Source organism: Myotis nattereri (genome assembly GCF_964212035.1).
Source record: "Myotis nattereri genome assembly, chromosome: 9".
Lineage (NCBI taxonomy): Eukaryota > Metazoa > Chordata > Mammalia > Chiroptera > Vespertilionidae > Myotis > Myotis nattereri.
In genome coordinates, this window is record NC_138084.1 from 55,590,820 (window position 1) to 55,606,534 (window position 15,715).

Here is a 15,715-nt window from a genome sequence, read left to right on the forward strand (position 1 = left end):
AGTTGTTTAGTTGAAAACAACACATGATATATAGCAATACAACACAATTTTTATTCATCCTTAAAATGTATGCTATATAAAAATAATTAAGGAATTAAAAGGTGTTCATGATCAATTATTAAGAGAAAGAAATTAGGTCCCAAGACACCATGTTTAGAGCAATTCTATTTAGACAGAGCTGGTTATTTAGTATAGTGGAATCATGCATACATTTTATATTAATTTTAATTATTTTCTTCTTATAAGAAGAAATATGTTATAAAGACATTGCTACTCTTTCATACCACAAAAAATATTGTTTTGATTCCCATTGACATAAGCTTGCTAATATTTTCAACAGCTGGCCAACAAAGAAATGTAATAATATACATAATTATGTTATTTAAATTTTATGGTTTACATTCATATTTATAATTATACTACTGTATTTATACAGTTATTTGCTTATATAGAAAAAAAATTGGACAATCTGCATTATCATTCCCATGAATTCAGACAGAGAAGGTAAAATGAACCTGGGAATCATGGGGAAAATAAGAAAATAACGATAGCCAACATCTGTTCTTACTATGTGCCATAATGTTTGTCTCAAGTAGAGTACTCAGAGCTGTGCCTGGTAGAGAATAAATGCTATATGTACACCTGATATTGCTACTCTTGCCTATTTATTTTTAGGATATTGACTGTTTAGTTATTATTAGCAAAAACCATCTGTCCTTCCATCAGCTGTATCTTTAAACATTTTCCTAGTAGTAGAATAGTTGAAGTCTCTAGTGTTATAAAAAACTCCCACTGAAGTGGGAGCTATTATCCTATATAATAAAAGGGTAATATGCAAATCAATTGATTGGCAGAACGACCGGTTGCTATGACGTGCACTGACCACTAGGGTGCAGACGCTTAACACAGGAGCTGTCCCCCTGGTGGTCAGTGCACTCCCACAGGGGGAGCACCCCTCAGCCACAAGCCCGGCTGATGGCTGGTGAGCGCAGTGGCCGCCTCCGCGGCAGCATGGAGAATGTCCGACTGACAGCTTAGGCCCACAGGGAGTGGGCCTAAGCCATTAGTCAAACATCCCCTGAGGGCTCCTGGACTGTGAAAGGGCGCAGGCTGGGCTGAGGAGACCCCCCCCCCCTCCAGTGCACAAATGTCGTGTACCAGGCCTCTAGTTGTAAATAAACATAATGTCCAAGAACATGGACCTTGAGGACCATGTATATGGACAGACTCAGGGCAAGTCTAACCACGCTGTTAATGACTGTGTGTACATATTAGTCAGGAGAATCTTAGTTACAAGTAGCAGAAAATCAACTCAATATATCCTGAACAGATGAACGAAGAGCCCAAAGAGGAATTTCTTGCCTCATGTAACTGGGAAGTCAGAGGTTAAATCAGAACTCATATAAAGCCAAATGTAGGGACACAGATGGGGTTTTTATTTCTCCTTGCCGTCCTTTCTCTCACTACTTGACTCATCATCTCTGTGTATTGGTATATGCTCACCTGTCACATATCACATGGGATGAGAAAATGATGGCCATTTCCTATGACCTCCCCACCTCCCTCTTCTTAAAGCTTTGATGGGGGCAGGGAAAGGCAAAGGAGTAAACTCTGAATGGTCCAGTTGGCTCACAAGCACAACCCCAGATTTGTCACTTTATTTTATTTTTTTAATTAAAAAATATTTTATTGATTTCAGAGAGGAAGGAAGATAGATAGAAACATGAATGATGAGAGAGAATCATTGATTAGCTGCCTCCTGCAACCCCCACATTGGGGATCAAGCCCATAACCCGGCACATACCCCGACCGGGAATTGAACCATGACCTCCTGGCCCATAGATCAATGCTCAACCACTGAGCCATGGTGGCCAGGCTAGATTTATCACTTTAGGAGGAATGGGATCCTCTGGTGAGCCCACTGTGGTCAGAAGGGCAGATACAGTCTTTATTTTAGAAGCCCTGCCAGAATCACATGATGCATTTGGATACCCATTTTCTGTCATCCTGTTTTCTTATCCATAAATGTGAAATCAACCCCCTGAATTGAGTGATAATGATGATGAAATCACATGATGTTTGGAAAAGATGTGATAAAGGACCTAAGCAAAAAATAACTATTAACATTAATTACAATAATAAAAATGAAGAATGTCATGTAGTACAAACAGAAACAACCGTCTTTTTTTTTGATCCATAAATGTTTTGCCTGTCTTGTTAACCTACTCCATTTCCCCAAGGACTTAGCAAACTTAAAGAGCAGGCACCCATGACTTGTATTCTTCATGTTTCCATGACAACAGCTATCACAGAGAAAGGAAAGAAACTAACATATATTAAGCACTATGCACTTTAGTAGAAACCTTGACATGTGATCTATTTCATGCAACAAACACAGCAACTTGCTCAGAGCAGTCACTTGATAACTGTTTGATTAAAAAGTTCAATGAATACAAATTGATGTTACACATTTGGCATAAGGTAACTGCTTAAAAGATCAGTTCAAGACCAAATAGAAAAATTGTATTGTATTACACGTAATAGCAACTTATATTTGGAACAAAAACACTTTTGTAAGGTCTCCTTAAACTCTTTTGAAAGAAATTTTTGTTCTAATAGAAAGTACAATCTGAGTAAGTTGGGATTTTGAATTTTGGAGTCTGATGTTTACCATTATAGTTTCAGTGAGTACAATGTCCTTAGGGGGATAATAAGGCCTCTGCCTAGGTATTAATATCAATAATATTAATACTGATTCTGAAAATCAATCAAATTGAACAAAATAAGTTGGTTTGTTGAAATAGGAATTCCCAGGCTCATCACTGTAGTGTAGCAGTGCGTGCACACTTCCTAGGAACCTTTGCCCTCATCTTTGAGAGTTACAGGCTTAGCCCATCAGTGCTTCTGCCCTTTTTATCCAGATTTCTCAGGCTCTTTTCTTTCCAATATTGGGGAGTTTTCTGGTGCTTGGGGAGTGCATAAATCCAAGGACATTTTCATACAGAAACAGCACAGATGAAGTTGAATTGAAACACATGCATTATTCTAGTTCCACTATCTAAGAGTCATGAATTCGGAAATGATGACTAACCATGCTGATGACAGCAGTGCTAAAAAGTACCTCCAAGGACTCCTTCCTATGGAATAGCACAGTGGTCGGCAAACTGCGGCTCGCGAGCCACATGCGGCTCTTTGGCCCCTTGAGTGTGGCCACAAAGTTTCAATCGCACTGTATGTGTGCGCCTGCACGTGGTATTTTGTGGAAGAGCCACACTCAAGAAGCCGCAGTTTGCCGACCACTGGAATAGCACCAGGACCATATTCTATGGCAGGGCTAAATAATGCGTTGGGGAAACAGGAAACACTCATACTGATTTCTCCTGTGGCTCCATTTTTCTCTTGTCACAGCTTTAGTATTATTTATTTACATACCATACATTTCACCCATTTAAAATATACCATTCGATGGGTTTTAGTATACTCACAGTGTTGTGCGGGAACCACTACAATCAATTTTAGAACATTTTCATCACCCCTCAAAAGAAACTCATATCCTTTAGCAGTCATCCCAATCCCCTCAAGCCTAGGTAACCAGTCATCTTCCTGTCTCTGGCCTCGGTCAGGTGGCTTAGTTGGTTGGAGCATCATCCGGTATACCAAAAAGATTGTGGGTTCAATTCCCTGTCAGGGTACATTCCTAGGTTGTGGGTTTGATACCCAGTCAGGGCACATATGAGAGGCAATCAATGTTTCTCTCTCATTTTTTATCTCTTCTCTTCTCTCTCTATCTCTCTCACTTCTTCTTTCTCTGAAATAAATAAACTTATCCTTGGGTGAGGATTAAAAAGAAGAAAGAAAGAAAAAGAAGAACAAGCAAAAACTCATAGACACAGATAACAGTATGGTGGTTACCAGAGGGAAAGGGGTTGGGGGTAGTAAGGAATAAAGGGGGTCAAATATATGGCGACAGAAGATGATTTGACTTTGGGTGGTGGGCCCACAATGCAATGTACAGAACATGTATCATAGAAATATACACTTGAAAACTATATGATCTTATTAACCTATGTCACCAACACATTTAATTTAAAAATTTTAATTTTTTTTTTTTTTTTTTTGTAAAAAGAGCTGTGCAAGTGTTGGAAGTAATTTGAATTACTTACAGAGATGTAAAGACTGCAAGGCTGTGCCATTGTGCTGATCCTTGAAGAATGAATAGAATTTCCAGGCCAAAAAAAGGGGGGTAGGGGGATATTGCAAACAGCAGGAAGAGGTAGCTGAACAAAAAGCTTAGTGTGGCTAGATCACAGTGTTGGGATGTCAGAAAGAAAATGGTAGGAACATATTGTATTTCCTTAAACATGATTGGAGCTGCAGTCTCTGAATCTAGAAACAAATTTTTTGTTTTCAGGAGAGATCTCTTGGTTTGAACATTTGACTTCTCTCTTGGTACATGGTGAATTGTTTACATGTTTGAGTCTCCTTCCTGATCATAACACCTTAAGACCTGAGAGCATGACTTAGTCTCCATGACTATGCCTAGCCAAGTGTTGGGAATATAGTAACTATTCGACAAATGCTTAGTGAGGAATTAAAGGGATCCGTGAATCAGTGAATATTCACTTTGAAGACTGAACAAACCACACTTTTCTGTAGTGGATGAGGATTAAAAAACATTTAGTTCTGACCTCACAATACATATCTCAGAACTACATTTCAGTGGATATTTAGGGGGGAAAGACAGTAGATTAGAGATTCCATTGGAATGAAAGTTATTGTTCAGATGCACTGTCTTAAGTACTACCTACAGCGGAAGCTCACTCAAGAATGAAAAGCGCTTCACTGGGGGGTGATCCTTGGAAGCAAGGATAGAGGAGTAGTGAGACAGGGAAGGGAAGGAAACCCAGAAAGTTGTGCAGTGAGCAGGTTAGCACTGTGTGAAACTGCCTCAGTCCCACTGGGGACATCTGAAAGAGTGTACAGAGCAAGCCTCAGATTATCCCACCTGAGGGGCGAGGAAGCTGGACTTTACCGATTTATGTCAGTTTTAGATGCAACTGCTCTTGGAGGTGTTAACTTTATAGCACTCTGACCTGTCCGGCATGCAAGACAAATACACTCCATGCATTCATAGAAAGCTTTTAGACGTATGCTGAGAGGATACAGACATTCCTTCTGCTATTGTCTAGTGCACACCTTGGACTTTCTGTGCTTTCACCAATATTTTTAAGGAAGTCACTAGGGGAGAAGGGAGCGGGGGAGAGAGATTGAGATTACAAAGTGTACTTTGGTGGGCCAAGCTAGTCTCCACCGTTGTACTTAATCTTGAGACCATAATTGATATTTATCATTTCCATCCTTTACCACTTCTATCCCTTGACCAACCTGCTTCTAGTCTAGGTTCATCGCTGGTGCAATAATGCAGTCTTCAATACCTGAGGGACTGAGTCTCAGGTTACCTGTCCTCCTTGTAACCCAGTTACTTATTCTCTAGTTATTTGTCCCGAAGCAATGAGGGAAGATGGGAGTAGAACTTAACAAGGTAAAACACCACCTTATCATAGATGTTGTTGCAATCACCCTTTAGGTTCTCACCAGGCCTGGAAGCATCAAACGGTGCCTCACTGAGTCCCATGATTTCCAGACATACTCCTCCCAGCTCCATTATTTAGCAGCCACCGTAGGTCCTCTTGACAATTAGGATGAACTACCTCTGCCTGCAGAGCAACTGTCTTCTCTAACACCTGGCCTGTGGGCATGGGGAGCCAACAATAACCAGGTGGCAGGTGAAGCTGTAGATTTAAGGGAACCTTTATTATGTCCCCTGGTAGAGCTTTCTAAGCCTCTAACTCTGTAGATCCTGAAGTTGTAAAAAGGGGAAGCTCACTTTCTTAAGTGAATTAGTAAAAGTGAGAGTAGGGGGCAGGGTGATGGGCATGATGCCTACTTTCACTTCACGAAGCTAGCTATCCAGGACACAAAACTAAATATACTAACAGCATGTAATAGCACCACATCTTCAGCCTGAAACATACAGGGTGTCATTCCAAGTAAAAAAACAGCAACATAGTTACAATGTCAGACCTGGTCTACAGAGAACAGTCACCACTGAGCTTCTCATTGATGCTGGTGTCCCTCTTTTTGGGCTCCTTATTGCTTCAGTGAAGGGAGTGTCTTTTGGTCTCTCCTGGGGAACATAATTAGCTGGTAATTTCTCTGGCATCACAACATAAACACATTATAACATGCCCACCTCTCGGGGACCTTGGAGCTCTTCTCCAGTACTTTGAAGTAGTTCTGGCAGCTCTACATCATTTATTTTAAGCCAACATTGTTTCCAAGCTTTAAATAGCTATTCCAGTAGCACATTGGGATCAGCTCCAAGTGTACTTGTCAGACTCTTAAAAATTAACTCATGAAAGAGTAGTTTTATAGAAAAAGATTATTTATTATTTGGTCTTACATTCTGTCCTCCCTTATCCAGCATCTCAAGATTAGTTTCTTAGAATGTTCTCAGAGTCCTACTAGTTCTTACCAGCCAGGTTCCATAGTTCACTTGCTTAATGAATGACCCATTTCACCCTGCAACATAGGTCATGCCTTTCTGCTCAGGTCATGCTGAGAATTGATTCTAGTTATTTGTCCAGGAGCATTGAGGGGAGGTGGGAGTAGAATTTAACAAGGTAAAGCACCACCGTATCAAACTTCCTACTGAGGTGCGGCTCTCATGAGTCTGTTGGCTGTCTTCATAAGATCATGCACCCAACTATCTCCTCTCCTTCAGTGTCCAACTCCTTTCTGAAAAGGATCCTGATTTTAATGGCTAAGACTTACTAGCTTTGTGAATTCAATCTCCTATACAACTCTGCTTCTCTGAAAGTGAAATCTCAGGCAGGGTTTTCAGCATGGTCTATCCTGTAGCTCAGAAAAGGAGGGTTATTTTGATAATTGGTTGGAGGTTTTCAAGCTTTCACCTCAAATCCTGAATTGAATGTTGGCTTGGTTAGTCTGTAATTTTTTTTCCTAACAAATTTCTATGGAGGTTAACTAACTCCACAATCCCATATCTTTTCAACACAAGAGCAAGAGAATTCCTCCATCTATATTCTATCCCTGATAGGAGTCTTAGTAATTATGGGGCTACATTTTGCCAGGGATCAGCCCCATGCCATTGTGCACCAGCAAGGGGGTCCTTGCTACTGCCTGGGTGGTGCTTGATTCATTTCAAGAAGCTGGTATTGAGGAGTTGCTTCCTAGGCCATCTCTGTTCTGAATAACTTAGGCTGGGCTTGGGTTCCTCCATAAGACCCTGAACAAAGATTTGAGAGAAAGTAGTTTATTTTGGAAGTGAATCCAGAAAACACCAGTAGAGGAGTGGGGGAGTGATGATAGAAAGAAAGGAAGCTAATAAAGGATGAGTAGGATAGAAGGTTTCCCCTGTGGGGACCAGGGACTTATTACCACTGGGATTACCACTGGGAAGTTCTGAGACATTGCATAGCGCATGCTCCAGGATCGTCTTTCTTGAGGGACAAAGACCTAGGGTATTTATCCCAGAATTCCTGCTGTCATAAGTTGAGGGCTGCTCCTAGAGATATGAACTCTCTGGAACTTCTGGTCAACCTGCCTTGGGATCAGGTGCTCCAGAGATCAGAGAATGCCCTCACGAAAAGGGTCACAAACACAATAAGAAGCTGTGTGGTTGGTGCTTATGGAAACAGTGAATGCCACAATAATAAGGGTAGGACACACAAAACATCTGTTTCAAAAGATAAAACTCCTGAGTAAATGATGAACATCAATGGAAAATAATGCCATTGAAATGTAGTAGCTACCTGCACCATATCAGCACCACAGCCACTGTGTAAAAGCAAGATATCACCATGCATATTTTAGCTGTGTGTGTGTGTGTGTATGTTAACTGGTCTGGCATCTTTATTGATCAGATTATCTGAGGCTATATTTCTCTGCTTAACCAAAGAAATTTGTATACACTACTTACTTTCTTGGCCTAAATGTCAATATGAAGAGTAGGTATAGATGGAATGACTCATATCAGTTTTAATAGTGCTCAACAGTTCCTTTAAATGCACATGTCCCATCTCCTGTTTGAAACAGAACTTTAGAAATGAGTCTTGAGAACCATGGATACCCAGTCCCCCAAAAAGTTCACAATACTACGAAACTTGGAGCATTCTCAGAAATAAGGAAACAGAGTCCGTTAATGTTTTATTTTTCACTTGTGAAAATATATACAATATATATTACATGTACAGAGTCCCACAGCATGAGTCAGAGAAAGCTAACAAAATGGCACAAACAGGGGGCAGATCTTTTTCATACATTTTCCAGTTAAACCAACATTCAGGGCATGGCAAGCGACAATAAAAGCAACAACAGCACAGGAAGCCTGTGTGCATGACTCCGAAGAGCTAAATCTGAGGAAACTCCTAGGCTTGTTGGGAATGGAGGTCATGTCTGGAGAAAAGACCATTTCGACTTAAGAGGCCGGTCAGAGCAGAAGAGAATATATTCAAGCCTGGGCAAGATACCAACGGCAAAGCCAAAGCCAGTGCTCAACTTGCCAGCGAGTCTGCCCTTCTCCCCTTTCTCTTGAAAACCTGAGGCCTTGGCTGATGCAAAGAAGCAAATAGCACGGCCCAAGCTCATCCTGCAGAAGGGTGGTCAGCTACCAGACATAATTTTTTAACACACTAAATATTCTAAATGCTTGTAAACACAGTTGCTGATGCTGGGTGGTGCGGGTGGGAATAGGGGGCGCAGAGGCAGACATTAAAAACACATTTGCTATTTCTCTCACATAGGAAAGACAGAGGCATAGATCTTTGGCATGTCGCCTGTGTGTCTCTATCATGACATTTTCCCAAAATGGTAGAAGCTGAGGCACCACGGCTGAGAGAATGGGGTGATGTGCAGCACGTGCCAGCACAGCGCCCACTAGGACTTGGCACAGCTGGAGCAGCTGAGCGCCCGGGGCGGCGTGAGGTGCGGCTTCACCACGTCCGGCTCGATCGACTCCATCAGCTCACACTCGTTGGCGAGGATGTGCTTCACCAGGCACCTGGAGGCTTCGTCGATGTTTATGTTTTCCTAAAGGGGAAAAACAAAACAAAGCAGCTTGACTTACTTGGTATTCTAGATGATGCTGGAGCAGAGACTTTTATGTGACATGAGGGCAATATTTCTGGCAACTCATTTAAACATCCCTTCCTATAGGCTGCCCACGCGGCCTCTCTCTCTTCCCTTCACTTTCATGTATTCTTTCAAAGCGCTTTGCTTTTGAGACCTTCACAAAGGTAAACGTGCTTCTGTTGGTCTGTCGGGCAGGAGAGATAGTGTTTTGTAGGCTCACTTAATAGGTTGAATGTATGCTAGAGGGCAGTTTTCTTATTTTTCACATACCCTTACACTATAACGTCATATTGCAAAATATTTACTTCCAGTGTACCAAACACAAAATCTGGATCTCCAGTGAAGTCAAATTTGACTGTTTTATCACAATTTGTAGAACTTCTCTGATGTGTTTCCTCATATTCAGTGTAAGCAGATAAGGACGTCCTTGTCTAATTATTTTACTATAAAACCTTGTCCAATCTAAAGTATAACTACTTATCCCTAATTTGTGTATGTGTGTCAAAGTTGTTGATATACAGGGTGTCCCCCCAAAAATGTATACACACTTTGACAGCTGATGGTTCAATTTTGAAAATGATATGTACTTTAATCAACACTGCCTTTATAATTATTCAAAGTGTGAATATACATTTTTTTGGGGGGACACCAATATTTTTAGGTCACTGTATGAAATATTATTACATGGAAACTGTAAGAGGCAGTGATTGTTTCCAAGTGATATTTATGACTAACGCCTAATGGTCATATATCTAAAACAAGGTTAAGTTCTGGTTGCTTTTGTGCATTTTTGTGATGTGTCCTTGTTTTTTTTTACAAGACTAGTATTCATGTCCCTGAGCCTCCCCTTTCCTCATCTATATAATCATCTTGATAATATTTATCTATCTAATAAAAAGTTGCTTCCCTTCACAGTGTGAATGTACTGGGTACTTCGTATACATAATCTTTTAAAATCCCAGGGTTTGTTTTCTGTTCTTAGTGATTTTGTTGTTATTGTTGGGGTGGGTTGTGGGGAGGGGGCCTGTCTGCCTTCAGCTCAAGTACCTGCCTCATGCTGGGGAAGTTGGTCCATAGAGAATAGCTGCCTTCCGCCCTCTTCTCTGCTGTGCAGGTTCCCATGCCTTCAAGTCACGGCCCATGCTTGGCATGCTTTCCGGCACTCTTCCTCTTCCTGGGGTGATGCCCACAGGTCACACTTGAATTATCTGTTCCCAGACAGTAATCTCTCCAAGGTCGGGGCACACCCAGCTCAATGCTTTGCTCTCGAGTCCAGTCACTTGTTGTGACCAATTGGAAGCCAGGACCAGGTCCTCTAATGCCTCAGATGCAAGGACAGTGGGGAGTGCGTGTAGCCTGACTTAGCCTTCTGGGCCTTGGCTTCCTGGGCCAGCACATCTCCCTAAATAAGACTCACGTTTGGGAGGTTATGGGGTGCTGGCCCAGCCATTACTAAACCAATACTTTCGTGTCCAGTTGAATATTGCTTGTGAGTTGGGGAAGGAGACAACAAAATCCCTTACAAAACACCAACCATGAGTTATCATCACATCAGTTTATAGAAAATAAAACTGAAGGTTAGAGAGATTAAGAAACTTCCCCAAGATCACACAGTGGATGGGTTGAAGGGCCAGAACTCAGACCCAGTCTTTTTGACATCAAAGCCTGGGTCTTTCTAAGCCATATTCCTTTTCAAGATTGTTTCAAAGAGCAAGTGCAATAACAAATAAAAAGTTTTTACCCCAGCATTAGGCCCAAAAGATGCTAAATGAATCTTAGTTCCTTTCTCCTTCTTATGTTAGGAAAAAAACAACAAAACAAAACATGTTTCTATGACAGGAAAATCTAATTTTAAGCATTAAAAAGGGCCCTCCTTCATGTACAATATAAGTTAGTTTTGGCAATCATATTTTTTTAACCCCCACTCACATCTAACATGCCAGTTAAATGGGGTTTTCTTTCATTAATATGCAAAGTGGCAAAATCTAATAACTTGAGAATAAAATGCTGGTGTAGACAAATCAATACAAATCTATCATCATTCTGAGAAAAACAACTAAAACCTAAGCCCAATTAATGGCAGCCTAGACAGTCACTTTGGTAAAAGATAAAATAAAACTGATGGGTTAACACACTGAATAAAGGCTAGTTGGTGTCAGGACTAGGACATGGGGCCATATCTAGTTCTATCAGAGCCTGCTTTCAGACTGTATATAGGAGCAAGTGGCAGTTCATGGTGACTGAGCCACATTTATTCATTCAATTAATATTCTTTAGATTCCCACTAAGTACTAGACATATAAAGAAAAACACAATAAAAGAATTCCTGTCCTTGACTGAGCTTATACACTATCAAGGTTTAGGTAAACAGAAGAGTAATGTTGGAAATGGCATCTTGAGCCAGATCACTGGCTTGGATCCTAAGTTGGCCAGGTAGTCGCTGAGGTTGTTCTGCAGGTGACGTGTCAATAAGCACAATACCGGGTTACAAATCCATTACCAGACAAAACTATACGATGCTTAGCACTCTGTTTTATCCCTTCATCTATCAGTAAGTATTTAGTAAATACTTCTCATGTGTACCATGGTGCTGCTTGCTGTGGTAGTCCTATGTCAGATTAGAGATTTCAAGAGGAAGCCAGAAAGAAAAGCAAACCCATTATATACCACTACACTTACCACATACAAACTACACAAAGGCATGGTGTACGGTGTTTAGAGCACAGGCCTGAAGTCAAACTCTTCTCTCAGCTCTCCCACTTTTTGGTTGTATAACCTTGGAAATATTCCTTTGCTATTTCCTGCCTCAGTTTCCTCATCTGTAAAAAGGGAACTAAGAGATCTACTTTCAAGGTGATTGTAAGTTAATAATGTTAATAGCACATATGAAATGCTTAGACAAATACTTAGACAAGGGCATAGAGGATACATTCAATAAATGTTATCTATATATTCTTCTCATTTAATCATCAGAACACCATTATGTGCATGTTCTATTCCTTCATTTTGCAGCTGAGGACAGAGATTGGGAAGGGGTAAGTGGCTGGCCCCAAGTTACACAATAGGAAGTGGGATTGCCAGCTATGAGCCCAGCAAGAAGAGTAAACACTAACATTCACCATATACTTACTACAAAAAGCCAGGTGCATAGTGTTTAGAGCAGAGGCTCTGAGCCAGACCCTGTCTCAGCTCCCCCAAGATATGCACTGGGAAGGAGCCACATTGTCACTGATTTCAACACACGACAGTCACATGGTCAGCATGGAGATATGGAGGAAGAAGAAGTTCCCCAAATAAAGGAACGGCATGGGCAGGAGATACGTTTCCAGTATAAACAGAATAGGAGCATGTAGTCAGGAACTCAGGCAAGGCTGGTTCCTATTGCTCATCCTTCTGTACACCACGGAAGTCACAGCCACGTGCCTAGACTAGGAAAGGGAATAGCAATATAGAACCAACGTTCCACTCCCTCTGTCCAAGGCCAGCATGGTTCCTCCAACCTGACCTGATAGAACTACAGGCTCAGACCTATTGGGTGGGCAATTATATTGCAATATAATTGATTGAGCTGTTTGGCACCCAAGTACACAGACAAGCACACAATTTGTAGGTGATTGTGAAGACATAGAGCTGCTGACTGAAGGGGGAAATACTCCCTGAGGATTTTTATTTGCATTTATTCTAGAAAGTAGTAATACCATCTCTGGGAACATCTTTTGCTAAAAAGGAAATTCATACTTTCTATGACTTCCAAGAGAAGTACACTTAGACTGAACCTGTGATTTATTTACATATTTACATCATGACAAGATGGTCTATTGTGCAGGCTGCTTTAGGTTGTTGTATGCTCATCTCTGTGCCTCTGCTCAGAATCTTTTCATTTATATCAGTGAGCATGCCTGGGAAACAGGCTTTGACATTCCCAATAAAGCACTTTAGTAAAAACAAATGGTGGTAACCACCAGTTATTATTGAGTGTCTACGCTGGGCATAGAGTAGGTGCTTGACTTATGAAATTATGTTCACATCCTACCCTCACAAAAATCTGTTAAAGAGTGAATAGCCATGTGTTAAAGGAAAGGAGACTTTAACCTTTAACAAAATTATGCCCAGAGAAGAACAAGGCCTTGGTCAATCTGTCATTCCAACCAAGCCTGGCCTAACTCCACTTCCTATCCAGTTCCCATACATTACCTTACTGTGTCTCCCAGGATTAAAAGAGCTATGGAAATAAATTTCATTTATAAATCAGTAGGTCTCAATCCTGGCTGCATATTCAACTCACTGGGGAAAGTTAAAAATAATTGGTACCAGGGCTCTCCTCCCAGATGTTGTTATAATTTATCTGGAATGGGGCCCAACATGGGTATTTTTTAAAAGGTTCTCCACTTCTTGAAATGGGCATCCAGGTTTGAGACACACTTGTATAATTAGGAATATCTTTAAAGGCACTCCTTTTTAGTTCAATAGTGAACTTTCTGGAAATATCATTTAAGGCAGTGATTTTAAGTTGCACTGATTCTGATCTTCCTGTAGATAAAGGCATATAAATCTAACTATCTGAGGTCTTGGGTAATTGTCAGTTTTTTAATTAGCTCTTCAGAACATCTGTCTGATGGCAAATTATTTCATCTCTGACCGCTGGTGCCAGAGAGCAAAAATATCCTAACAGAAAACCTTCACATCTGCCTACTTGGAAACTGGCAAATAATTCATCTTCCGCTAATCTTTCCAAATACATCAACCTCAAACAAAACACCATGTACCAGCGGCTCCAAGGTTAGGGCACTAAATTCCTCAGCCTTGTGAGGTATTCATTAGAGTAGATGGTCCACTGGATAGTAACACCATTCTAAGAAGTCTTGCACAGAACAGGGGTCATAAAGTCCTTACTCTAAGATTCAGCATTTGTTTTTTGAGCATATAAGTGCCGAACATTTTGCTGGTTTTCATTTACTTTAGTTCCTATCTAACATGGGGTGAGCATAGTGGACACCTATATTTTTGCTTAGCACTTCCCCTCATCTCTAATATCACGCCCCATTTCCTTGGGTAACTGCCTCCTCCCACTGTGATAATGAGCTTCTACTGGGGCTCCTCCAAACTGAGCCCCATGTCTCAGAAATTGCTCTCAGAAGGTGGCATTTCACCTAATCTTTGTGACAAAGCTGAGGTGGGAGGTGCTGCCCTCATTTTACAGATGAGAAAAGAAGTGAGATTCAGCAAGGTTAAATGACATACACATGGTCTCAGTAAGGGGTAGCATCTGATTTCCAACTTCAATCCCCAAAGCGTCCATATGTTCTTCATTTTTCTTCTCCTGCTGACTTCTTAGGGTCTATGGCCAACAATTTGTTAGTGCCCAGGTGAAGGTCTGCCTGAACCCAAAGCTCATGCCACACTTTCTCCATGAAGGAAAGAAGAATATGAGTCATTCAAACCAGGTACTAATGATGCCCTACTCTCTGCGAGTTCCCAGACTTTAGTCTGTGTGATATACACTGGGAAGGAGCCATAAGGTCACAGGACAGAGTCATCATGGAGATATAGGGAAAGAAGATAAAAGTTCACAAATAAAATCAGCTCTAAAGACTGTGCCCCTCTGACCACACCTCCCCCGTCTCCAACATAGTCCTACTTCAGCCACTGTCCTTTAAGCACTAATGTCAAAGTCCATTCAAACCCTCTTTCTCCCCTCTTCTATAGTCTCAGGGCCTCCTACCCACAACCTTGGTACGTGCCCTGACTGGGAATTGAACCCACCACCTTTTGGTGTACGAAATAATGCTCCAACTACCGAGCCACATCGGCTAGGGCTCCTCTTAAAAACGTTTATGAAATTGAATGGTCAACTCTAGCTGAACAATTTCTTTCCAGAACTAGAGTTTATCTTTTATTTATATAAAAACTCTTCTGTTCATAATTTAACTAACTCTTTGTTACAGAGTTTGAAACCCTTGTTTTCCAAGACAGCATAAATTAAACTCTGCCAACATTGTTAGAAAAACATTGCTTGAGTGAAAGCATATAGGAACACAAACTATGTGTAAAAATGGGTGTGTTGCTAAAACTTAACAAAACCATTTTATAATCACCTTTTTGTATTTGGAATGTCATGATACTAGCTAACTACAAGAACTCTGGCATCAACCCTTGAACCTAAGTCTGCCTCTCCCTACCAAATCCCTGATGTCTAACTCCTAAGTTCCTCAGTCAGATAACAAGCCATTCTTACCCTGAGCAACCTCACTTAGCACATGCTATATAATTTACTTCTTCCAGATATGGATTAACACCATCCTTTTTTTCATTCCACAAACTTTTAATAGCAAAGAAAGAGGCGATACATCAATTTGAAGTTCTCATCATGTAATATTGACATACATACCATGTAACTAAATGAAATCATTTATAATTCAGCCAATAATCACTGAGCATTTTCCATGGACCAGGCACTATTCATCAGTCTTTACACTCCTTGCTTTAATATGCTATGGAGTCAACCCTTAGGTGATGATCTTATTAGTTCAGGCCTTTTCCGGCCTCCGCTTAGAGATCATGA

The 15,715-nt window shown here is 40.9% G+C and overlaps 1 protein-coding gene across 1 annotated transcript in view; it reads right to left on the bottom strand.

The window, feature by feature from the left end:
- Positions 1-8,188: 8,188 nt before the first annotated feature.
- RAB38 (RAB38, member RAS oncogene family) overlaps positions 8,189-15,715 on the bottom strand; it is a 52,083-nt gene continuing 44,556 nt past the window's right edge. Inside the window, exon 3 of the mRNA XM_081099881.1 lies at positions 8,189-9,111. Coding sequence (XP_080956007.1) covers positions 8,959-9,111 — 153 coding nt within the window. The 3' untranslated portion in view covers positions 8,189-8,958. The remainder of the gene's footprint in view (positions 9,112-15,715) is intronic.